Source organism: Apteryx mantelli, chromosome 15 (assembly GCF_036417845.1).
Source record: "Apteryx mantelli isolate bAptMan1 chromosome 15, bAptMan1.hap1, whole genome shotgun sequence".
NCBI lineage: Eukaryota > Metazoa > Chordata > Aves > Apterygiformes > Apterygidae > Apteryx > Apteryx mantelli.
This window is the reverse complement of record NC_089992.1, coordinates 11,437,364-11,463,752: the sequence shown is the minus strand read 5'-3', so window position 1 is coordinate 11,463,752 and position 26,389 is coordinate 11,437,364. Positions and strand designations below refer to the sequence as shown.

Below are 26,389 nucleotides of genomic sequence, written 5' to 3'. Positions count from 1 at the left end.
GTAGTGTATACTATCCATGTTAGCTATGAAGAGTATACTGTAGTAATAGTGTCTAAATAACACCTTTCAAAGATTAATAGCCTGACTATCTCCACCTGTCTCTGTTTACTTAGGCAGATGTTGTATTCACTCATTGCGTTTGAGAAACAAACCTGCCTTACGAGTTGTTAAGATTAGTTGCATGCAGTTCCACTTAGTGGTGGGGAAACCGAGTCAGGAAAAAGTTAGTTATCCAAAAGCTTGTAGTCACTCCCCATCAGACACAGAAGTAGATGTCTGGATCCCAGGTCTTGTGTTCTAACTACTAGTCCATGTTCTATGTATATTATCACCTATAGGCAGCTTCTCTTCACCAGAATATTTGAGCTTTACTATGCTTCAGTGCCCTCTGCTGCTCCATCAAAATAATGCTGTCTCCTTGATTTGTAGAAACATGGTTAATTTTGTTCTACTTTCTTCTGTGGGCTTATTGGCCCAATGGCTCCCTTGGTGTGAAGTTTGTTGTAACGATCATTGGAGTCATCGGCATATACTGTACTGAAAAATAATCTATCTGAAGAGGTATTTTTCTCTTCTGAAAGTCTGTTATGATTCAGACTGAGATTATAGGGTTTTCCTGTGTTTTATGGCAACAGTAGATTACATATATATGTAAGTAACTTTTATAACTATTTGCTTGAGTTTCTGGATGTCCAGTGTGTAGGAGTGGATATTCAAAAGCACAGAGCTCTTTCAATTTTCATTGAAATTAGGAGTGAAGAATTTTGATGTGGGTGCTTCTCTGAGACAGCTACAAATTACATTGTGGATTCTTATTCTTTGCCTCTGTTCCACTTTTTTTTACTTTGTTCTCCTTCCTCTAAAATGTTTTGCTTTTTACCATGTACATTGGTAGATTCACCCTTTGATTATTCCTGTTCCATAGAAAGAGGCTTTGAGGTCTGTAACCTGTTCACCAACATCTTTGCTGTGCAGAAGGCTTGTAGTTACTGTGCCATTCAAGCTGGATTGTCTTTGCAGAATGGAGCGTAGAAAGCATTGCGTGTCCTCACTCTCGGAGAAGTAATTCAGGCAATTATGTAATCTCCTTTCAGAGTCTGAGTCTTTGAAAATCTATTCTGTTATGGAAACCATTGTCCTGTAATGACAGAAATGTTAGTCCTGTATGACACCTTTGTATAATTACATGTAAACCAGACAAGGTATTCTATTGCATTCAGTTTTTTAAATGTGTAATTTGCTATTAGATTTTCTGGCAGAAGGCCACATGGGTTGCCCCTTGATTCTGAATTATACAGTAATGCCATGGCAACTTGGAATTTCAGCACCTTTCCAGCTTGAGATGCTGTGTTTTTTTTAACCAGTGCAAATGACTGCTAATACATCGCAGAGCTGGGTGATTACATACTCTTGCGGTGCCCTGCGGTGAGATCTTTTTGCAGATTTTCAGGAAGTGTGCAGCTGGATGCTAACTGTTGTCTCCTAATTTCTGATTATATGCCTTCGCAATATGAGTGGAACTATTTTAATGTGTTTTAGTATAACCCAAAAAGAGATGGTAGATTATTCATCATTATATGTTGCAGATATCCCTATACAATGAGATTCTTAGCTGTAGTTTTAATTTCTTCAGTTGTTCTTTATCTCTCACAGAATCACAGAATAGTTAAGGTTGGAAGGGACCTCTGGAGATCATTTAGTCCAACCTCCCTGCTCAAGCAGGGTCAGCTAGAGCACATTGCCCAGGATGGTGTCCAGACAGTTTTTGAATATCACTAAGGAAGGAGACTCCACAACCTCTCTGGGCAACCTGTTCCAGTGCTCAGTCACCTTCACAGTAAAGTTTTTCTGCATGTTCAGATGGACTTTCCTGTGTTTCAGTTTGTACCCACTGCCTGTCATCTTATCACTGGGCACCACTCTTGTCTTGCCCCATTCTCTTTACACTATCCCTTCAGATACTTATGCACATCCCCCCTCAGCCTTCTCTTCTTCAGGCTGAACAGACCCAGCTCTCTCAGCCCTTTCTCATACGAGAGATGCTCCAGTCCTTTAATCATCTTAGCAGCCCTTCGCTGCACTTGCTCCAGTAGCTCCATGTCTCTCTTGTACTGGGGAGCCCAGAACTGGACACAGTACTCCAGATGTGGCCTCACCAGGGCTGAGTAGAGGGGAAGGATTATCTCCCTTGACCTGCTGGCAACACTCTTCCTAATGCAACCCAGAATGATACCATTGGCCTTCTTGGCCATAAGGGCACGTTGCTGGCTCATGGTCAACTTGTTGCCCACTGGGACCCCCAGGTCCTTCTCTGCAGAGCTGCTTTCCAGCAGGTCAGCTCCCAGCCTGTACTGGTGTATTGGGTTGTTTCTCCCTAGGTGAAGGACTCTGCACTTCCCTTTGTTGAACTTCATGAGGTTCCCCTCTGCCCATCTCTCCAGCCTGTCGAGGTCCCTCTGAATGGCAGCACAGCCCTCTGGTGTATCGGCCACTCCTCCCAGTTTTGTATCACCAGCAAACTTGCTGAGGATGCACCCTGTCCCTTCATTCAGGTCATTGATGAAGAAGTTGAACAAGACTGGACCCAGTACTGACCCCTGGGGGACACCGCTAGCTACAGGCCTCCAACTAGACTTTGCGCCACTGAGCACAACCCTCTGAGCAATGCCTTTCAGCCAGTTCTCAATTCACCTCACTGTCCACTCATCTAGCTCGCACTTCCTGAGCTTGCCTATGAGGATATTATGGGAGACAGTGTCAAAAGCCTTACTGAAGTCAAGGTAGACAACATCCACTGCTCTCCCCTCATCTACCCAGCTAGTCATTCCATCATAGAAGACTATCAGATTGGTTAAGCATGACTTCCCTTTTGTGAATCCATGCTGACTACTCCTGATCACCTTCTTATCCTTCACATGCTTAGAGATGGCATCTGGGATGAGCTGTTCCATCACCTCTGTGATGAAAAATGTGTGCCTGGTTTCTCATTTGAATTTGTCCAATTTCAAGTTCCGGTGATTGGTTCCTGTTATAGCCTTCTCTGATGGATAGATATAAATAGGTTTTTAGTAAGTGGGATTTTCTCCTGGGAAAATTTTCTCTTGTGTTCTCACTCCTTTCTGGTAGCTCTTTAAGAAGGACATTGGTTTAGTCACTAAGCCATTTTTATTGCTTCTTTTCGGGCCTTGAATTTTTTAATGATTTTTAAAAATGTAGTTATCAGAATTGTGGAGAGAATTTCAGAACTGGTTTCACCAGCTGTAAGTGGGGTTATAATTATCTCCTTATTCTTATTGGCTACTTAGTGTTCACTGTATCTGTTTTAGCTGTTAATTATGCCTAAATTCCTTACAGATCATTGTTTTCCAGGAAACATTTACCGGTTCTTTAGGTATAGGCAGCATTCTTTGCACTTAGATGTACTATTTTCACATTTGGCTGCATGAAAATCCATTTTATTTGGGTTCAATCTACTAAGCAATCTGGACCATGTTGTATGTTGAGATCGTCCTGTCTCCTCAATGTTGTTTTTTGTTTTTGTTTTTTTCTCTTTTTTCTATCAGTCTTTTTGTGGTCTGCAAATCTAACAAGCAGTTCCTTTTTCAGGCTATCTGTGCTAAATACTCTCAGGCCTAATACCTTTTGCTGCAGAGCTGCTCTTCATGGTCCTCTGTTGATTCTTTGTTGAGGGTCACTTGAAACCTCTTGGTCACTCTAACTCATTTCACCTATGCTTTATTGATATTATAACTGTTGATTTTAAAATCAAAATGTGTGTGTATTAAAGCAAATGCCTTGCAAAAGTTCAGGTGTTTTATAGCTGTGATTAACTCTCCCAACCACATCTGTTATCTCATCAAAGCGTGGCATGAGGTTTATCTGACAAGACTGACTCTCTGTTGCTGTACAGAGCAAGGGTTCCTTTGGTTCTCTACTAACACTTTTCTGTTTGTGAAAACTATGTGATTTCCCTTATCTGTATGAAACCATTATATTGGCACAGAGAGCAAATGCGATTTATAATTCACTTCTTAAGGTATGTTGTCAGCAAGTCCTGTCCTGATCACCCTTGAGAGTACCATATACAAAAAAAAAAAAATTGTTCCTACATTTGTGATTGATGTAGCAGAACTGATAAAAGTAACATTGTTTGAAAGTGTTTATAAATCACCCTGTCCATATGTTCATTTCCTGTAATCTGTCATTAGGTTTCAACTGTAATTGTGAGAGACACAAAACTGGCTTAATAATGCTCTGGAATGAGTATTGCTTTCATTTGGTACATGTTGAAAGGTGGCTCAAAGCAAAAATTATAATTCTGGAATACCCTGTACATTACAACAGGATATCTTCGCTTTGTGGTTTTGAATTACTGAAGGGCGTAGTCTTTTGCATTTTTCCTCCAACATTGCTGGGATTTGTGCAAGGCTACTGGGCCTGTTACAGGGAGTGCTTGACAGAGAGGGATCACAGGGTTTCTTCAGAGATGATTCGTGCTCTCTCATGGGAAGTTAACGCTATGACAGCCTGAGCTTCAAGTCCCCATCGTGCAGAAGTTTGGCTCTGCCTCATGCTGTTGGGCCACCGGAATGGCATGCGCAGGTTTCTGCCTTGCAAGGGATGGGGAAATAGTTTTTGAGAAGAAATAACAATTTTAATACCCTTGAGTTCTTTCTCAAAATCAGCCAAGAGCTCGATGGTGGCAGAGTTGTCCTCTCTCCATGGTACGCAGCATCACATCTCTAACAGCTCGCTAGGATGGGAGAAAAGGTGCAACGCAAATGCACCTTAGACTGTTCTAATCCCCGTGGTTACTCAGCGCAACCAAACCTTGCTGCTAATGAGGTGATTAGTCTTCAAACTGTAAACTTTTGTTCCAATTTTAAAGGCTATTCCTTTAAAGAAGAACAATAAAGAATGCAATGTTGTCCTCTGAAGCTACCACGTGCTCTTCTAGAAGAAAGTATCAACTCCCTAAATATCCATTCCAGTTTTCCTTACTCATGAATTCTGTAAGGAAAACTGTACTTTGCTTAGCTTCATCAAGCCATGTGAATCGTTCAGCTGGTGTTCTGCACAGTGGGCAAGGCAAATGCTTGAATTCAGTGGTGTAAAAATAGCAAAGTTGTTTTTGTTCCTTCTGCCTCTTTTATTTACCTCTTCTCTGCTCTCCAGATAAACTGTCCACTTTGATACTTTATAAAAGGGGTTTGCACTGCTAGACCAAAATCTCTTTCACTGACATCTGCGTCAGTAAAGTAAAACAACTTGTCATTGGCAACTTGTTTTAAGAAGCAGAACTGAGTTTATAACTGTAAATAAAAACAAATTATGTGGCATTTAAGAGGCAGATACAAAGTATCTGTCTATATTGGGAGATTTCATCTTAATCAAGAAGTGCTGCTCAGCTTTCTTTCTGAATTCTAGAGTTTTAGGATATAATCAAAAGTGTTAGCTGTACAGTTGAAAAGTATGCCTAGCGTCCTACTTGGGTCATGCTTGTTTTCCCCATCTGCAAAATTGGAAAAAAATAGCATATTCAAGTTATTTTGTTCAGTAAAGAAGTAAGACTAAATTTGATTGCTCTTGTTATACAAGAGGTCAGAGTAGATGGTCAGGCTAGATGTCCATCCAGCTTTTCAAATCAGCAAATCAATGCTTTATTCCCATTTCCCAGGACAGACTTTATTAGCTGCTTCAGGTGCAATGTTTGTGCCATTGCATCAAAGCATGGTCAGTGCAATGATACATTCCAGTGCTCTTTTGTTTGTCATTCCTATTATGAAAATCTTTTATAAATTTAGAAGAGACTTCTTAAAGAACGTGATCAGTTTTACTGTTAACTTAGGAACTTTCTCTTACTTGATGAATCTGTTGATACTGTGTCTAAACAGCCATCCACCAGCAAAGTTGTATTTTTCTTTAGTGTGTCTTTGACTTAAATTTGTATTCATTTTGCGTTTGTGCAGACACACTTGAGATCTGCTTTTAATTACTGTGTAGGACTTGCAGATCGGAAGTGCAACACAAGCCCACAGATTTTTTTATCATCCTGTAAGTCACCTTTCAAAAACTGTCAAGGAAATGTGTTTTTAGAAGCTGTACTTGTAGAGACACAAGTAATGCAATAGCTGTGTCAGTCTTTGAGATTATGAACACGCTTAAGATGAGAATATTCTTGGCGTAAGTCAGGAGTATTATATAATATGGAAACAATGTCTTTTTATACTTTTCTTCCAAAACATTCCCTAGTGAGAAATAGACTAAAAAAACCCCCCATAGGATTGCCTATGAATAGATCTCCTTGCAACTTGATAACTTTAGCCAAATTACACAAAGTAGATTTAAAATCCTTGTCCTGTTTTCATAGTTTTATTTTTAAAACCCTTTTATTTTTAAAACACTTTATTGACATCTAATATGAATTCTGATTGTATAACTGTCCCAGACCAACAATGTATACATGTGCAAAATTGTCTTGCTACCTATGCCCTTAGCAGTACGGGCGTCTAACAGCCAGGAGGCACAGTGAGCGGACGTATTAAACTATTTGAATGAAATAAAAGCAGTGGGACTATTACCTTCACCTAGTGCTCCACAACATGTCTGTACAAGGAAGCAATGAAGGCTGAGGAAACCTTCTTTGGCACAGTAGAAGTACAGATTTATGAGAGAAGCGCTGTACAACACTATTATAACACCTAGCAAACAGTCTGGGGAGTCCGTGCCCGTGGTCCTGATTGCCACAGAGATCCAGGATTGCAATCCAACCTACAGAAAGGTCAGAGAAACCTGCTTAATGGCAGGTGGTGAAGGGGGAAGGGGATTGGCCCCTACAGCAGTTCAGATTTACAAAATACACAGATATGTATTCCTTAAAACATACCTCTTTGCTCTTCCCACAAAATCCAGTCCAACACATTTTACATGGGCACATACTAATGCTGAAAACTGAGGTGCAGATAAAGAAGGAAGATAAATTTTAGGTAGAATAACACCATCATCTGTGTTAATAATGTTTCCTAATGTTTTATAAGTGATCTCTAATAAAGCTGATGATCCACAGTGATCATCAGTGTAACAAAATAGATGTGTAAGTGATATCATTTATGCTATCGAATAGGTGGTATTGGTAGTGCCAAAAGGGTTTTGGAATATAAGTAAATGATCTAAATCAGGCAGGAACAGTTTGTCAGCAAGCTTAAAAGCACCAAATGAGAAGTAGTCTTGCGGTGTGTAATGTGTGTTTTTCCAGACAAGACAGACCACGTAGGGAACAGGTATCTCTATCCAGTCTCCAGAAGCTAAAGAGACTATGGAGCTCTCCTATATGAGTTACTCAGGCTGTCTTTACATTAAATAGGAAACACAAAGTTGATTTGTGATAAAAGTATAGAGCAAAAGAGTAACTGGAGAACTTAGAGGAAGATGCCTAAAATGGGAAATGTATTGGGAAATAGTAAATTTTGGAAAAAAGTTCCCTCCAGCAGGCATAAACCTAGACACACGTCTGGGAAAGAACAGATAGCTGAGATGTGCCTTGTCTCCAAGCAAAATGTGAACCATTATGAGACATATGGATCAAAAAAGTGATGGTCCTTTTCTTCCTTACCATTGGTTTTTAGAATCCTGATTGCTTCAGCAGAGTAGCTAAATTTTAATCTCTCTTTTCCCCTCCCCCAAAGTTGGACATAGAGCAAACAAATAGAAAGTGGCTCTGGAGGAAACCCTGAGAGGCTGCCTGGTCCCCCCTGCCCCAAGGCAGGATCAACTCAAGTGAAACTGTTCCTGATGGATGTTTGTTGAACTTGTTCATAAATGTATTTGGTGAGCAGGATTATACAACCTCCATAAGACCAGCATTTAGCTGTTGTTACAGTTGGAGAATTTCCTTTGTATTTCCTTTATTCTTATATAGTTTCTGCTGTGGCTTTGAGCATGCAAAAGGGAAAAGACAGCAAGATCACAAGCTGGAGTTTATACTTTTCCTGTCAGCTATTTTTCATCTCCACAGAGATCGAGGAGCATGTTCTTTGTTTTTGAACCAATGAGATGCTCTACTGATAATTTATTGTAGAGATGAATGGCGTGTGGCTCTGTGCATGGGAAAAACATGAAAGTTAGAAGCAGTGCATCAGTGAGGACGAAAAAATTGGGTGCTGATCTCCCTTTTGTACTCAGCAATTTGAAAATGATAAACATAATGATTATGCTATGTTCTTTGAATTAGTAGATGTTGAGGAGAAAAAAAATCCTGCTCCCCAGGATCTTTCATTTTTGGTAGGAAAGATTTTCGGAAGAGGAGTAGTGCTATAAAATGTGGAACAATACAAAGGTATTTGGGATCTGCCAATGGGTGAACTTCTGTAACATCTGTTAGTTGTGTATAATGGAATGCACAGTCCATTGGTCCCATATCTCTCTGGAAAACTCCACTTAAATAATTTTGTTTTAGGCATTTCTGGAGAAAAATAGTGTACAAATAAAGAGGAATGTTTTTCAGACTTCTGAAATAAAATTGTATGCAAAATACATGAAAAGATATAAGAAATGCATATGACTTCAAAAAACGAGCTTTTCTATACTTAAGAAGTTGAAAAAGGTATTTGTTTAAAATGTGTTTGGGGAATCTTTTGAAGTTCCTTATTGTTCTCAAGACTCGTATCTAGTATCAGTGCAAAGATTTTCATATTTTCCCTGGAGAGTGTGGTTGAATCATAATATAAAAGGAGGACTTTTGAAAACTAAAATGTGACTGACAACTCTTCGCAGCAAAGGTAAACCAGTCATAATTTATTTAACAAATGTGACTTTTTTGGGAGTGAGGGGTGGTGGTGGGGAGTGGGGAGCAATCCTTGGTGATCTGAGGCGCAACTTGGCCTGGATAGATAATCAAGAACTGATGTTGTTTTCTTTTTCTTGTGGCCAAAAAAGGATGATGTTTTTAAGTGGATCTTTTTAGTAGGTATTTGAAAAAGCATAATTCCAGACTCCAGCTCAGATACCACATACCTACTTTATAGCCAGCACACTGATAAATGGAAGCTGGTAGAAGAAATAAATTTAAGAAAAGTATGTAGAATTTTTTCCCCATTTTCTTTGATCTTTATCTGCCCACATGTGTAAGAAATCACATATGCGTCTTTAGTTTGGCTCTACCTGACATGGAATTCAGGTGGTTCTTGTAGGTCCTGTAGAAAGTCAGTGAGATACTTTCCACCAACTTCAATAGCTTTTAAATTTGCTTTTATTCACTAACTCCCTGACTGTCATATTTTAGTTACCTTTCATTTACCAGACTGTAAAGCAGAATTAAAAAAAATCAGAAACTTTGATTAATTTATTTACCCATATTTTCCTTAAGTCCAAATGCTAACATCCCTTTTAATGAAAAGAACTCCTCCCTTCTCCAAACCCTTCAAATACAAGCAACCAGGGAATTATATAAATAGATATTCTTACCTTTACTACAAAAAATTCATGCGGAAGTCCTATCTTGGAATAAGCTATTCATTAGTTGGCTTGGCAGAAGGAACACAGTCCAAATGAATGAGCTGCCAAGAGTATTTTTAGTGGTTTTATATGTTGCCCATTCAAATCTTGGAAAATTTCTTTAGAAAATTGGACAAACTGACCACTCATTTTTATGGGCTTTCGCAAGATCTAAAAGTGAAAAACAACTATTGTATTTAGCATCTGTTAATGGAGGTTTCAGGCTACAGAACTTTAGAAAGGACTGCTGGGAAGCTAATACAATAACCATAAAATATTGGACTGATAATAGGAAACACTGGCACTGAACAGATATGGAAAGAGTCATGCTAATATTCCGTATCCAGACCTGTTACCCTGTGCCGAGTGCTAAAGACACTGTAGCTGAACATATACAGTAGTAGAGGTCTGGAATGAAGTCAGAGTGGAACTAAAGATAAATGAAAACGTCTTTCTCTATCATGAATGATATAGTTTGGATAACTGTGTCTTCAGAGAATTAAAAACTGGGAACTTGGATGCAAAAGAGAAAGCAAGATGTGTTAACATTTTTCCAAATGGAAAATATGTCATTACCCCACATATGTAATTAAGCCTTCATCCTACTTTATTTGAAGTCAGTGGGAAGTTTTTTTGGTCAGTTGCTTCTTTGGGAATTGGATCTAGACTTGTGCTGTGGTTGTAAGTCTTCCCATGACACCTTCCCCCCCCCCCCCAAAAAAAAAAAAAAAATAGAAGCTAGAAAATCAGTAAAGGGGAAACTGTTTCTCCAGATATCAAATGTTTCAGTAGAATGTATTTTATTTGACCCAGTAAAGTGGAAAGGAATGACAGGAGAATATTATATTTTTAATCCCACATAAAACACCTTTTTGTGAAACTGCATTCTCTGCATATAGAACTTAATTTGGAGATTTTTCTCCAAAATACTGTCTTTTGTAATCTGCGCAGAGGTGATAGCCAAAATCTGTCCTCAGAAAATGTTTTGGCCTGCAACTTCTGCATTTTGGGATTCTCTGCAAGAGGAGGTAGAGTCAGAACATTTCAATATTTTTATCCTTTTGAAAAACTTCCTCAAGAGTGTGTGTTTGCAGTGTGCTCTGTGGTGGAACACACCTGGAGGAGGCTTGAGACCATAGAATTGGTGGCAAGCTTTTGGGAGTCAATAACCAATGATCAAGAGAAAAAGAGGTACGTCCACGACAACGTCAGGAACATCAGCATAGGCAGAAGCAGCTTACAGCTCCGTCTCCGCTGTGTCCCTTCCCACCACAGACGGCTCGCAATGTCTCCGAGTTAGGGAGCTTGTCGCAGCAGTGACTGAAATGGTTCTTCTGCTGCAGGGACTCAGCTGGAGACGGCAGAGCCGAGCAAACTTAAATTTGTCTCAGAGTTAAACATGAGTAATAAAAAGAATCCCTAAAATTATATTTTGATTTTGGATCAGTTATACCATTGCTTAATATCACCCAAAGGTCAGCTCACAGTTAAATGGGCAAGAGCTGGTTCTTCTGAGAAGAAAATTCATCCTGTTAAATTTGATTTCACACTCTAAAGAGGCATCATGATTAGGCTTAGAAGTTTTAGAGCTACTCTGGGCAGAATTAACTTCGGTCAGCTTGCTTCGGTCACGGACTTAATGAATCTTCTCCTTCAATATATTAAATTAAAAAAGCTCTACACAAAGTAATGTCTACCTCAAAGGTCAGGAGGTGAGAAACTCATTAACATGAAATAACATCTTGTAAATTTGCAGCTAGGTGATAACTTTAATTGTTTTACGTTTATAGAAAGGAAAATTAGGATTCTTATAATTGCTGTCAGCTAACAATATGGCTTTAATATTTTTTCCTTTTGACAGATTTGTTCTGTTGCCAGGTGTATCTGCTGCATGTTCTATGATCTGCTTTGCATTACTTTTATAGGAATATTACCATTAAAAGTGCTACATATAGTATTAAATAGCAGGGTGAGTCAGGAGACATGGGGCAGATCTCTAGCTCACAAATGAAGAGAGGTCTGGATGCCTCATCTGGGTGTTATGGTAAAAATACCTGTCACTAAATCATCAAGCAGTCTGGCACCGCTGATAACCTTGGCATGAAACTGAGCCAGGCAAGAGCAGAGTAGCCAGGGTTATGAATATCGCAGATTATGAACAGACAAAATGCAGGGGGAAGACTTTGCTATACTGGCTGCTTTTGCTACAGTTTATTCTTCTGTCAGTGTTTCCCCTATAAACTCCTTTTATTCATAGGTTTGGCAGTTGGCCATAAAATTTTGCTTCTAACTGGAACTTGGCAGACAGTGTCTCAAGTCAGGAAAATTATTTTAAACAAATTTTTAAGATATATGATATATATATTGGGTCTCTCTTAAAAGTTAGATGTGCAATCATTTTTTTCTGAGGAAAAAAATACTGGTTTCAGTGTTTTTTTTTCACTGTAAATCACCTAAACAAATTCTTAATTAAAAAAAAAAAAAAAGAAAAGACTGTTCTAACCAATTAGAAATAGAGAATGGGAATTTTCTTTAAAAGGTATGTGAATAGGTACAGCATGTAAATCTCAAGGACTTGTATATTTTGAAGCGATTGCTTTTAGGGTAATGCTTTCAACTAAATACGTAATTTATCATGGTGGGATAAAGCTTGTACATGCTGTTATAAACTGTAAGGTAAATAGTGTGTAATGTATAAGTTATTGTAAACATCCATATTCCCTCTTTACCTGTTGTTACTTTTCTGTAACCTACGTGCAAGTCTTGTACCCCGGCGTGTTGGCGAACCAGCCCTTTACCAAAGGCAGCACTCTGCAGGAGCTGGGCCGGTCGGTGGAACAAGCCAGTACCACTGTTCCGGTCCGTTGTGTGGCCTAGGATCCAGACGTACTCCTGACTGCATGTGCATGTCATCAAAGCAGAAATGTGGGCAAATATCACCGGGACCACCACAAATCAGCGAGACTGAAATTTGCTAGTGATTGTGGCAACAGCTCCTAGCTTTATGTCGGGGTCTGTTCCTCTCCCTGTTCTTACAGCACACCCGCAGGCTGCAAAGTGAGGGGAAATTCCCCCCTGTTCGCTCCCCTGCCCCCTTTCTTCTACTTGGAAATTGCAGGCTTACCACCTTGTGGATCAATTATAATTTAGAACTTGATTAGTTCATAGCATTCCTGCCATAGCTCTCTGTACCCCGGGATGACTCCATGAGCTACAGTCGAGCGTATCTCCTGCAGATAAGCAGATCCAAAAGGTAATGAAGAGGTCCTAAGCTGGCACAGGTATTTTATCAAAAGATGAGTTTCGATAGGGGAAACATTTAGGGTTTTTCTTTTTTGTTTGTTTGTTTTTACATATTCCCCCAAGTTAAAGATGGAAAGCATGATTTAAAAGCATGTAGTTACTGAAGCGTGATTATTTCACGTGGCATCGGAATATGAAAGAACCCTGTAAAATGAGCCTGGAACAAGAAAGATTTTGCTCATTTGACAGCGGCAGTGGTGCCCAAGGGCTCTTTGGGAGCTGATTGAACTCCACTTTGTCACGGCCGTAGCACTCATCCTTCTATCAGTGTTGTTCTTCTCTTTCCACTGCATATGCCAAAGTGATGCAATCTTCAATTTTTGAGACCAGTTTAAAAAATCGCATGGTAAAATATTTAAAAGCACCTTTATCTGGATGTTTGCAAATATAGTTAATAAGGTAATTTGAAGAAATAATGCCAGATATATTTCGCAGAAAATGGAATCTCTCTTTCTATTATGCACCTGAGGAATTCTGCATGTTGGACTCTGGCTGACCCATCCCGCTGTTTATGCTGGATGAGGAACATGTGGTGTACAGTGTGAAGGTGGAAAATCCCAGCGTATCCAGGTGCAAATTTTGAAAAAGCATCCAGTAAAGCATGCATGAATTCTTATTACTTTTGTGGACACCAGGAAATATAAGGAATGTTGTTAATGCAGGTTTTTAAGTAGGCTCAGAGATAATTAACATATCAAAATGTCCTGAAGATTGTGTTTTCCCGTCTTGCCTTGTACTTATTGTTGTAGATTCACATACTTGAAATGACAGTGTTTCTGCTTGCAAGATAGGAGGCGGAGAGCTCTGAAGGAAGAGGCACTGAAATGAGGCTTTGGACACCAACATGCAAATCCTAGCTGTGCTACTCCCATAATGCATGTTATCTTTTTCTTTTTCCTGAGCTCAGTTTCCCATCTGTAAAATGGACATAGCAATACATATAACCTTAAAGATCGCAGTCAAAAAATACTGAGACTGGGCATTGTTATTTCTCATGTGAAAATGAGAATTTTCTCCATATGTCTTCATGACAAGAATTTTTTCTGTACATCCAAATGCAAGGGCTGTGTATTTAATAATACTATATAGTGGGGAATGCTGTGTAATTCATTATCATTTAAAAATTATTTTTATCCTGAGCAGGACATAACTTTTAAGTTTTTCATTGGGAATGTTAATATAATGGGTGGTATTTTTAAAAGGAATATCATATTTCTTATAAAATTTTTAAAGCATCCCATTCCTTCTTTTTTGCTTATTTTAAAGTTCTGCCTTTATCTCTCTTCCAAGCCCTGGCAAGTGTTTGCCTCAGGCTGGCTACTGAGAAGATGGGCAAAGTTTACTGCAATTTATATCACTTTCTTGGTTTTGTTCCCTTTCAGAACGTGTGTGTGTATCCCAAGGTCTGTGGCTTTTGGGTTGTTTGCCAGCTACACGTGCAAATCTTTATGCTATAACTCCCTAGACCACTTAGAAATGGAGGGAGTTGGAGTGATACTAAACATTTCTCAGTGTAGTTTCCATTTCAGATAGGGCAGATTCAGAGAAATTGATATATTCTGGGAGTTCAGGTTTATATATTTCCAACTACATATTCATGTGTACTTTTAAATCTTGGAAGACAATGAAATACTGGAAACTCACGGAAAAGTTTTTCATACTCTTGGTCCTGGTCAGCTGTCTTGGATGATTGTACCTAAAAGCATTAGAGAAGCATGGGCTTCTTGCCTGCCCCTTGAAATGGATATCACCAAAGCTGGTGGCTAGCCTTTCTCTCTGTTCTCGAGACCTGAATCTTCTCTGAGATCTAATACTGATGAAGGTGGAATAATTTTTACCGTTGCAAATAAAACAGATATAGGGCTTGTTTGGCTCTAGTCAGATAAGGCATGAATGAAAACCAGGCCCCAGGGCAGATTGTCAAGTATATTGTCACTCGAAGTGACATCTGTATTTGTAGGACGTGTTTATCAGGGTTTTAAAAAGTTTTGCTTTGCCCGATATTCATCTGTTGAAATAGTAATTAATGGTATATCACCCAAGAAAATAAAACAGATTGTCTTGATCCAGAGGATAGGACAGAGGCAAATGTTCCTTTTGTAAAAATCAGTTACATAATAAAAATGTACCCTGGGACTTCAGTGTGCATCATCAAAACTTGTCAGCAGTGAGTAAATCTAGGATATGTCTGTGTGCATGAGTGTCTTTTTCATCTCATCTCAACAATGTAGTTAACTCAGAAATTGAACAATAGCAGCTTAAATGTCTGTGCTTTAACTACTTCACTGCTGATTCTTTTTAGCAGGGGCATGTGCGTACTGTATGCATCCGTTGTTGTTAGATGCAGAAGTAACTGTTGCAGTTGGGTATACTTAGCATTTGCTTTTTGTGCAGAGTTGTTAGGGCGGGAACCAAGGTTCCTTCTCCGTGCCCACAAATTCCAACTTCCCTCTGTTACTGCTCACGAAGAAGGAAGGAGGTGATACAGACTCTTTTCAGTGCCAAAAGCCTCAGCTAGCTCATAGGTGCCAAACAGCCAAGCAACATTTCATCCTTCTCTGGATGCCAAAAGCCTCAAGTATCCCTGTTCCACCTGCCAAAACCTCTGACTTTGTCCTGACAACTCCTGCAGTGCAGGCCTGTGTTGTCAATATGAAATTCTGCAACACACTGACAATGGAAAATTTGGATGCAGTATAATGTGGAAAAGACTCCCATGCTGAGATTTGCCTACAATTTAGTATTGAAATGAATTACCCTGTAAATATTTTCTGAGTGTGACTCTTTTGCATGTTTTATTTTCCAAAACTTGAATTTGAATTTATTCGAAACTGCTGTAGAATGAAAATCTATTGCAGAATTCAGCACTGAGAGTTCTGAACTACATCTGAGACCCCAGCTGTATTCTTTCTTGCAGCTGAATAACTCCATCAGTTGCCTTTTTGGCTCATTTCTTGATGGTGATTCTTCTGGTCTGTCATTGAGCATTACCAGCTTGTGTTTCTGAAGCACTCTTCATTACCAAGCGCAGATTGCGTTTTGCAATTGGTTGGTTGTTCATGGACACCCCCGTACAGTTTCAAGCCTTAAGTAAAAGCAATGGTTAATATGACTGAAATAATATTTGTAATATTAAAACTAATTATTTCTAAACATCTGCTTAAAATAGCTGCATTTATTCCCCATGTGTTTTTTATCAGTCTAAAATACTGGTGCCTTTGTTTTTTTTCCTTTTTTTTCTTTTCCCTCTCATGAGGTTTTCTCTCCAGGATTTTATAATTCCTGATATGTACTTTTTAACAAAAACTAACATGTAATTTACTTTGTACATATAAGTAAAAAATTTATTCAACTTAATAACATAAGCAGTGCACAATTAGGTAATATATAATACACCTAGTGATAGTAGAAATATATCAGGAAATGTCTTGAAATCAGTCCTAATGAAACAAGTGGAAGTTTCTCTGTTAAAATGAGGTAATACAAGGTCTCATTAATGATTCGTACTTGTCTGAAAATAAGTTTTGACTGTTCTTCTATATAGTTGCTGCCACAAACAAAATAATTTTTTTTCTAAATCTGTAATCTGCATTCCACGCCTTATTAAATTGTACAAAATAAAGGTGTAAATCATTTTCGTATGTGACCTTAGCAGAGAAAGATTTCTAGTGTAGATTGTTGCAAAGCCATAGACATAACAGCCAAAGTCAAAAATAAAGGATACTGTTCTGAGGCTAAATAGCATATCCAGCAATTATCTGCAGGTAAGTACTTGTTCTTGCAGTTATGCACTCTGCTCATGGATACAGTCAACAGTGCAATTTGATACCTTTTCCACTAAGTATAGTGTCTGGAAAGAGGAATCTGGGAAATGCATCACAGAGTTACTCCGGCAGGATATTTTCCCTTCAGTGCCTTAATTTCTTGAGCTACCTCTGTTTGGAGCTGTTGCGGGGATGAGAAGAGAATGGCATAGTGCGATGCTGTGCTTAAAGATTAGTGAATAGCAACTTAACCTTGTGTTTTGGAAAACTCTGAAAGTCAGGATAGTGTTAATAGTATTTATGGGTTGTGAGAGTGGGAAGAAGCAATAAAAAGGAGATGCTTCATCTCTGTTCAAAATACCATCAAGGATGAAATTCACTCCAGGGAAAAGGGCCAGTACTGAGCTTTGGGTATTGCTTAATTCAAGGCTTCAGTGGGACTAAAGTGGTGTTTATACCTTTCAGTAGGTTCTTTCACTTGGATGAATTTAATCTGAAGCATCTAAATTCTGCATGGAGAAATTTAGTTATATGCAATGTGTTATTGAATAGCAATATGATACAGCTGCACCAATGTAGCTCCTTATGGAGAATCTCTTTTGGGGTTTAGCATGCCTTCTCAAATTACTACAAACCACTTTGATAAGAGGTCATGAAAAAGACTGGAGAGCACTCACCAAGAGAGCTGCCATGGTTTGGGCATAGAAACAGTTACACTGGTAAATATTCCTGTGCGGCCAAGTCCTTACTGCTGTGACAAAGCCTTGTTGGTGAGCCATGTCACACCGGTGAGCCATTCAAGGCCTTTCGAATACCCATCCAAACCTGTGCGAGGGCACCGTGGGTGGATGCTGCTGAGAACTTGCACTGAATGTGTTCGGTACCCTGTCCGAGCTGGGCTCCCAGCTGTGCGGGGTGCTCGGAGGCAGGTCGAGGGCAGACTTTGGGGCTGCTTGTGTCGGGACATGGATGCGGCAGAGGGGCTGTGGCTGTTGGGGCTCTTGTGGATGAATCTGGTCTTTGGGTCTCCAAGTTGCTTTTGTAACAAATTTTGTTGCAATAATTCAGATGTATAAAACAGTATGTCCTTGGCTTTTGTCTGTTTTGAAAGTAAAGTATGTATATAAAAACTCTGGAAAACAAACATTTAAGGTATCGGAGCATTTCTGTTGAGAAGCTGAATCTTTGTTATGCTGAATGCTAAACATTTGTATATCCAAGCCTTATGTAATGGATGTCTGAATAACACTAAAACTGCATAAACTGACCTTCATTCTCTGGCACCACATCTCCTTTGAAGTCTGCATGACCAAATTCAAGACAGTTATGTCATCCTTCATAACAGCCAAACAAAAGTTTGGCCAAATAATCGTTTCTCTCCACATCACAGCACTGTGCTTGATTTTTGTAAGGTGTGCCAGTGTAGCTGTTGTTATTTACTGGGTGTTATGAGTGACAGTAAAAATCCCCTTGTTTTAGATTAATGAGCAGCGCTGGTAACATCTGGTTTTCATTTATTTTACCTCAGTGCCCACTTCTGCCGAACTGGGTTACTTTGAGCAGCTCACTGCAAAGCCAGGACAGCCCTAAACCGAGGACGAGAGCCCGGCCCTTGGCGGAGCAGGGCTGCTGCGCGTGGCGCGGTGGCGGAGGCGACGGAGGACGCCGGCCCCGGCAGGACAAGGGGGACCGGCGCTAGCATTTCACCCCTCCGTGTCTGCCAGCGCCGTCCTTGCAGTCAGACCTGCCAAGCGCCAGGCCGTCCCTCGGGCAGGCTTGTCAGCAGAGACTCAGGCTGCACGTTACCGGGCCTCAGGCTGTGCTGTCACGTCAGCCGCTGAGAGCTGGTCCGTGCCACCGCGCGCCGCAAAGCTTGTAGGTGTTTTCCCTCCACTCCTACCTGTAGGGATCCTTGCCCAGGCTCTTGTCCAGGATGATGGCTTATTTCTTTCAAAGTTAATTGTGCACCAGGAATATAGATTGGGATGATGTATTTTGGAACTACCTTTATCATACAACCGGGAATCCTTTCTGCAGAAAGCATCGTATAGGTGCTGGAGTTCACCTGCCTTGAACGCAATGCGTGTATCCTTGTCGGGCGCTCACATTTGATGCCTTTGGACTCCAGCTGGGGTAGCCAGATCCGTGGAAGGGTGATGCCTTTTTGCCATCTAGCTCTACGTAAAGGGCAGCAAATTGTCAAGGTCTTTCACAGAGCTTTGGTTATAGCTGTTAGAAGTCGTTTTGTCCCAATGCACTACAGCACTGGCGGCTCTGTTTGGCTGCGATACATCATGGGCACGCTTGTGCATGGACATGCTCGCATGCATGCATAGATATGTACATACTTTCACACTGAATACAAGTTTAATGTATATGTAGCACTTTGTCAGCTGCAAAATTCAGCCACTAAAGGAAAATCACGTAGAAAAGCTTCATTACTAGAACATATTAGAATTATGACTTAAAATGATGAAAAATCATAATTAGCAAGCAAACTATAAATGCAGTCCTGAGGTACTATAATGCTCTTTTGTGCCTAATTGTGATTAGCTCTTGATTTAATTCCTAAATGAGCTTCCAAGCTTTGTTGGTTTAAATCGTGATGTTGATGATCTTTTTTTTATTTTACTTGAATTTGGTACCGTGGTGTAGACAAACATAATATGTAGAGTTTATGAATCCTGACAGCTAGTAAATCAATATTATTTTGCTAGTAAATTACTAAGCCAGCACAAGCTGCTTTTAACTCTTTCCCATGGGACAAATAGTTTGAATTGGCTGGAGTTTAAATCAACACTGTGGGCACTGAGTTAGTCAACGATTGTGAAGAGGGCTTTGTTGGCACAAACTTATGCCTTGATCATCCTAGTCTTTACAGTTCTTTTAATTAGCTACAGTTCAGAACAAAGGCTTTTATCAAAGCAGTTTAGTAAGTGAACAACTGGACATTGTTTAGGGCTCTAGATGACATTCTGTCTGTTAATATCATGTGGCTGGTTTTAATACAATGATGAAATTAGGAGTACTGTAGGCATTGTCACTGTCTTGTCCAAAGAAATCAGCTATTCTAAAAGAGGCAGTGATATGTATTGATTTTTACTATCATAAGTTTAATCATTTCTTAAAGTGATTAAAAAAACCAATAACAGTTATTTGCCTTGGGATTACTCTAATTTTGCATTCATCAATGTGAAAGTGACTCTTGTTCGTCTTGACTTCTTTTCACGTGCTGAGTGGTCTGTTGGGAGGTGCTGAGCCCTTTCTGCTCAAGATTGAAGGCAGTTGGTTCCATTTCCAGTGTCAGATGTTTTGGAGTTGGATTCTGATGTAAAGTAAACCCAGCGCCAGTGCTAAAATTCCTCGGGGATCTTGGCAGAGCAGGGCTCTATCATTTCTGGAACAGTAGATTGGCCTGAGTGCACTTTTAAAGCTTACAGTAAGTGTTTGTAAAATTTGTAAACTTAGGGGAGCAAGAAAGTTGAGGAGCTGCTGGCTTGCTTAGACCAACTTCTGCAGTTTACTGTTCAAATGATGACGACTTATCCGCTAATTAATGAAATATGTTTTTTGACCAGCTCTAGTTTTTTTGATGGAGGGATGGGAAAGTTTTGAAATTACCATCCTTTCTGTCAGATATTTAACTCTCCAGAGTAGTGCTATACTAAGTCTGCCCACTCCTATTAATGCCTTTAAAATGTATTTGCGTAGTCCGTAGTTCTGTTTCAGTTTAACTAAGTTTAACTATTTGCTGTTTGGGTCTCTAAAATGCTGCTTGTTCAACAGTTGTACGTCCAGTTGCAGCGAGAGGACATGCTCCATGCCGCACAGCTCAAGTTCTGTGGCACACGATTGCTTTGCTTTATTATGTTTAGAAGAAAATCCGTTTCTCTACACTGTATGGTATTATATCATGTTTCTTGTATGGCGCCCTTTTGAAAACAACTTTATTTTATTGCACTTGCCCTTTTGACTTCAAGGTTGGTAGTCTTTTATCTGAGTCAATTTTCTTAACGACTGAAGAGGAGCTGACTTCATCCATTCTGGGGAAATTTAGGGGGAGTTATGTATTACTTTTTTCATATACCATAAAATTTGAATTATATATCCCTCATTTCCTTTTAAATTACTCATATGAGGCATTCTTTTGGAAGAAAATAGAACTGGATCTGAAGTCTCATTCTCTTGAGCTCAGTTAAGCTATTTCTTAAAGAAAATATGGATTATTAAAATGCGTTCATCTGGTTTGGTATTAGGACATACACTAACGGCTTGCACTTCCCTGGGTTTAGTCACACATGAAAATATTTTTAGCATTTTAAGCATGTATTTTTATTTGGCATGTAACAAGATTTGAGTCTTTACTTGCATGGAGTTTATTTAGTAATGTTTTTATCTCTTTGCCTTATGTTGTTTGCTGAGAGGATGGCCCTTTGGTTGGTGTTTCCATGCACTTGGTTGTTGGAAAGAGGGGGAAAGGATTCTGAAACGCCATCGGATTAAGTTGTGTCTTTCTATGCAGGCAAAAAATAAGGCACTGATGTGAATGTCATGCCTTTGTTCATCTCTCTGAGATCCAAGTGCATGTCCACTGAAGGCAATGAGAGTTGAAAGTTGGTTGTATAAATAGTTGTTTCAGTAAAGCTTGGATGAATCTTTTATGTTCTCTCAGTTCATGATGGTATTGGGGCAGAGTCAATATGGTCAATATTCTCTGTCACCTGAGATAAATTACTCTCACTGACTCACTTTTTATTCTCAAAGTAGTTTTCATTCGTAATGATATTAATAGCAGTAACATTATTATGCTTGCAAGAGTTTACCCATAAACAATATCTCCATGGTGAACAGAGAAATTGTATGTGTTGTTCTCATCTCAGTCTGGCCATAATTTAGGATTTTAAAAGTCTTGATATCTTTATGGTAACAGGCTTATCGTATATGTCTGACAACTGTCAGGGAATCATTGTATTTGGTACTTTATCAGAAAAAATTTGCACACAATTTTTCAAGAGAGGAGCTTTAAAGGTTGCAGGAATAGCGGGATAGAAGTAGGATGTAAATGGAATAGCTGCTGAACAATCATAGTGAAAACAAAGAAATGCTTGCGAAAATTCTGAATTTGATTTCCCATGCTTTCTTCATGAAGAAAATGATAAAACAAAAAGCATTACTCTCTTAAAGCAGAACATATTGAATAATTTGGTTCATATTACTTTTTCATGTTGAACTATTGGATTGAGAAGCTGCCATGTTCTAAAGCGTTTTGTGAATTTTCTTTGGGAAATGTCAGTTTTCTTAAATTGTGTACCATGCAAGGGAAAGGAGATATGTGTCCTAAAGGGCGAACATTGCTTAGGGGACAAATAAAATGTTTTTTTGTAGAGATCTTTCGTTTTGCATTGGTGATGTCTGGTGATAATGTCTTGCTGGAGGTGAGTAGGTTGGGAACAACAGCATATTTGGGCATAGCGATCCTTTAGCAGAGGGCAAAGCATCAAATACAGTGAATGCTCAAGCACATTGCTTCCTTTTCAACATAATTATTGCATATTAAATTAGTAAAAAAAAAAAATTGTAGATTCGTAGCACAGTGCTATACTCAGTATTATTAATGTCAAGCAGTAAAACAGATACCACTTCAATGTATGTGGCTTGTTTGTTTGATTTTCCTCCTCTTCATCCTCCATTTTTCAGAGCTCCAGAATTACCCGCTCTGATGAAGATAAGGATGGTTCCTGGGATGCCTGGGGGGCCTGGAGTGATTGCTCGCGGACCTGTGGCGGGGGAGCCTCCTATTCCCTGAGGAGATGTTTAAATGGCAGGTTAGCCACATGCTTGTGTGTATTTATTCTTCTGCAGCGAGGCTCTTTTTCCCTGTCCTGTGATGATTTATATGGAGAAACACTGTTGTGTCTGTTTCTGGAATCAAGTGTTGTGCACAGATCAAGTGTTATGAAATCCTGTGTTAAATATATTTCAGTAATATTTTAGGAAAATATCTTAGCCCTCAATTTGTGTTATTAAATGTGTTCATGGAATAACAAGAATGACTTATTTAGTGCTGTCAAATACTGAGAGAAGTCCCTGCCGCTGTGATACAAAGCCAATGGTGAGTTACCCGCACGCAAATTAGACCTGAAGTAATGTTCAAGCACGGGCTCCTCCGTGTCTTTCCTGGAGTAAAAATCAAGCAACTTTCTCCACATGTAGGTTTATCAAATGCTGCTTTCTGTTAGAAATCTTTTCCTCTGCCAGTTCCTCTGTAGTGGACCTGGTGGCCATGTGTGTTCATGGCCAAGCCGCAGTGTAGCCTGCAGAGAGTACTGTGTGCAGTGAAAAGCATTTAGCTCGGCAGTAAAGCTGGGCTAATAGAAGACTTGTTGCTGCAATCCTTACTGTGTGAATAATGCAAGAGGCCTGTAGTTATTTAAAGAGTTTCTGACCAGCTTTAGGAGCATCAGTGCTAGGGTCTGTAATTGCTTTCTATATCTGAATTATTCCTGAATGTTGTTAAAGAAATGATGATTGCATTTTAGCTTCTATTTTGATAAGAATTTTCATATTATATGGAATATCACCCAGAAAGTCAATTTCCCTTAAAGAAGGCTTGTAGTGTGATGTGCTAGTTCAGTGCAAACAGTAGGAAATACATGGTTAAAGATTACTGTGGTTAAAATACTGCCTGTTTCTTTTAGTGCAGAATGCACAAAGATCTTTGAAAATAGTAATAATTTCTGCAAGAAGCCATGATATTCTACCAGTGTTGATGACTGTGAAATGAGCTCAATAAATTGTAGCAATATAAATTCCACTGTGGTTTTATTAATATTTTTAACGTGTTCCCCTGTGAAAAAACACGTGTTTTCCATGCCTTGACAAATGTATACTTTAAAAGTTTTTTCTGTGTTTTATTGTTGTTGTAATGTCCAAGAAATGCACAATTGTGAAACAAAGTTTTCACATTTGTATGTATCATAAACATTTAACTTGCATGTTATGATACAATCATTTCTGCAAAAGAGTGGAGATTTGAGATGTGCAATGTCTTGTGCTTAGAGAGTTGTATCTTCAGCTGAGCTGGCTGAACTCTTGCTCCAGGCATCCATTGCTCTTTCCTTTTCAAATCGTATTTTTCAACCTCTTACACATTTTATAGAATGTTTTAATATTTGCAGTGGCTTTTCATGCAAAAGGTTAGAAAAAAAAAAAAGTCCAAGAGCTATAAATTAACAGATATCGTTCATTTTTCTTCCATGAAAGGCAGGTCTTTTTCAATTTGAGGTCTCTATTCCAAAAGACTATTCCTGGTTTAGAAACATCACTGATTATAATTTCCTATCAAGTCTTTTAAAGTATGCTTCCAGTTCTTTCAAGGGCTTGACTTTGCCACTCTTGCTTAAGAAGAATATCTTATTCTGTGCAAAGTGCCAGTCAGTTATTCGGTAGAAGTTTGGCAACCTGTCCTTAGAAAGGTGTGAAACCCACACGTTCCCATGTTTCTATGAGAGCACAATACATAATCATGACTTTATTATATGCCTATTATTTCAACTGCTAACAAAAGACTTTGCTAAGGAGCTGAATTGCCTGGATTTCAAGATTCACAAGTGTTGGGCACTTGAGGAATGCATGCAGTTCACGAGAATTACATTTCATTTAAAATTATGAATTCTGCTCATGTGGCTTTGAGTCAATAAAATGACGTGCTGATCTGCAAAAGTATTGCATTGGTTTTGGGGAGAAAGGAAAGATTTGAGGTTGTTTTTTTCTTTCCTAAATGAAATAGGGGAAAGTAAAATGAATGCTCGTTAGCGTTATGCTTGATCAAAGAATTGCTTAGATCGTCTGATCTGCTTCTCCTCTGAATTACATCCCATGGATTAGAAGTAACTTTGCTGAAGTCAGCATAGATCAGGCTTGATGATCCACTGTGAAACCTTTTCACAAAATAAATGTGTTTTTCATAAGATTCACAGCACATTGTGCTTACAGGAAGAGCCACACTTTCTTTTTCGAAGAGACAGAGCAGTGTAACCTGTTGAGTCCCCAGATCCCCTTTGTATTTAAACTTGTATTTGAGTCCAAATTATGGTAGGGCAGTAGTAATAAAAATCTAATTTTCAAGAGAATAACTAGCTGTAGAACAGGCAGGGTTGCGTGTTGCTATTATGCAGCTATTTTACAGTGTAACTATTTTTACTCTGTTTTTCAGGAACTGTGAAGGTCGGAATATTCGATACAAAACCTGCAGTAGTAATGTGAGTCTGGCCTGTAATCCTATTTTACAGCTTCTTTTACTTATTCAGACAATGTGTTAAAGTTTAAGAAATGCTGCTTCTTGTTTAAAATCTTATGGTGGATAATTTTCTTTCCATCGTTATTCTGATTTTTAAAGACTTCACTCTGCATGACACCACCAGGTCTTGAATTTAGGCTTCCCAAAAGGACATTAGCTTTTGAAATCACAGTGCCAATTGTGATTCAGAGTGTTTTATATCATTTATTAGGAAAGTTACACATTTTGGAGGATTAGCAAATCTGTTCTCATCTTAAACTAGCAAGTGCTTTTCCTGGAGGTGCAGTCTTTCAGATGAAGAATTAAACTGAGCTCCTGATCATTTGTGATCATTAAGAATGATCATTAAGCACACTGTCAGAGAGGTTAACCAATTGTGTCCCTTTCAAATGTTAAATGGGATAATTTCTACTTGTATTCCCTCTATTTGGCTAAACCCAGATCTTCAGATATACATACTTTTGCGTGTAGAAATATATGTACACTAGCATAGACAGTTTCAGTGACTCAATATAAAACTGGAGATTTGAGTATGCAGTTGCTGTTACTATCATGAAATCAAATTGCATTCATTTTTACAGACACATTTTATGAAAACCAGTCACATACAGCATACTTCGTGACTTGTGCTCAACTGATTTGTAGTGGTGCTTTATGCTGTTTAAACAGCTGCCTTCTTCCACCCCAGATGTTGCACTATATACAAGGCATGCAGCTCATGCAGGACTTCGGTATCACTGAATTACAGACTGTATATACATAGACTTTATCTCAGAATGGATTGGTTTATGATAAGCAGTCACCTCCTAGTGTAGGTTACCTTACAGTACAACGTAACATTCACATAATCACATTCCAGAAAAGAGGGAAGATAGATAAGTAATTAAAGCAAAAACATCTTGTTTGTGTGTTGCTGTAATGCATGTGACTCATCTGCCTCTGGGAGAAAGGCAACCATTTGCACACAAATATCCCTTAAAAGGTGAGGCCTGTTCTTCCTTGAGTTGAATTATACCCAGGCAAGAGCAGGTGATACTCACTTTACTGCCAACCTTATGATTTCTGCCAACAGCAGGCAGCTGTGAAGTATGGCATGTTCTCCTTAGGAAGCCTGACACTGGAAGTTGCCCAGTAAATATGTTGAATCACTGCATCTCCTGGGACAACTGGCCATACCCACTCTTTAGTTTGCCACACCTACAGTTTCTTCTGTGCCAGCTGGCTTCTGCCCTCCTCAAGAACAAGTCTTGCTAGCACCTTGAATTGCTCTAACACCCCACTCCTTCGGGTTGGATGGATTTTCCACCACAGCAGCCCACAGCCTAAGTTTCTGCTGGCGGAAACAAGTGGAAGTGATTAATGAATCAGGCCCAGTGCATGCAAAAATCAGATTCTGGAGACAAACCGGGCCACTTGCTCTTTCGAAAGTAAAGGCCCAGCAGTTTAGTACACAATGTCCTTAGCTCATAAATAAAAATGCCACATGTGAAGAAATATCATAATCTTTTAAAGCTGTGTGATAAACTGAATT

General features: G+C 39.1%; 1 protein-coding gene across 1 annotated transcript in view; it reads left to right on the top strand.

The window, feature by feature from the left end:
• The window catches only part of ADAMTSL3 (ADAMTS like 3), a 199,680-nt gene that overhangs the window by 68,112 nt on the left and 105,179 nt on the right, over positions 1-26,389 (top strand). Inside the window, exons 4-5 of the mRNA XM_013957291.2 lie at positions 22,257-22,384; positions 24,775-24,820. Coding sequence (XP_013812745.2) covers positions 22,257-22,384; positions 24,775-24,820 — 174 coding nt within the window. The remainder of the gene's footprint in view (positions 1-22,256; positions 22,385-24,774; positions 24,821-26,389) is intronic.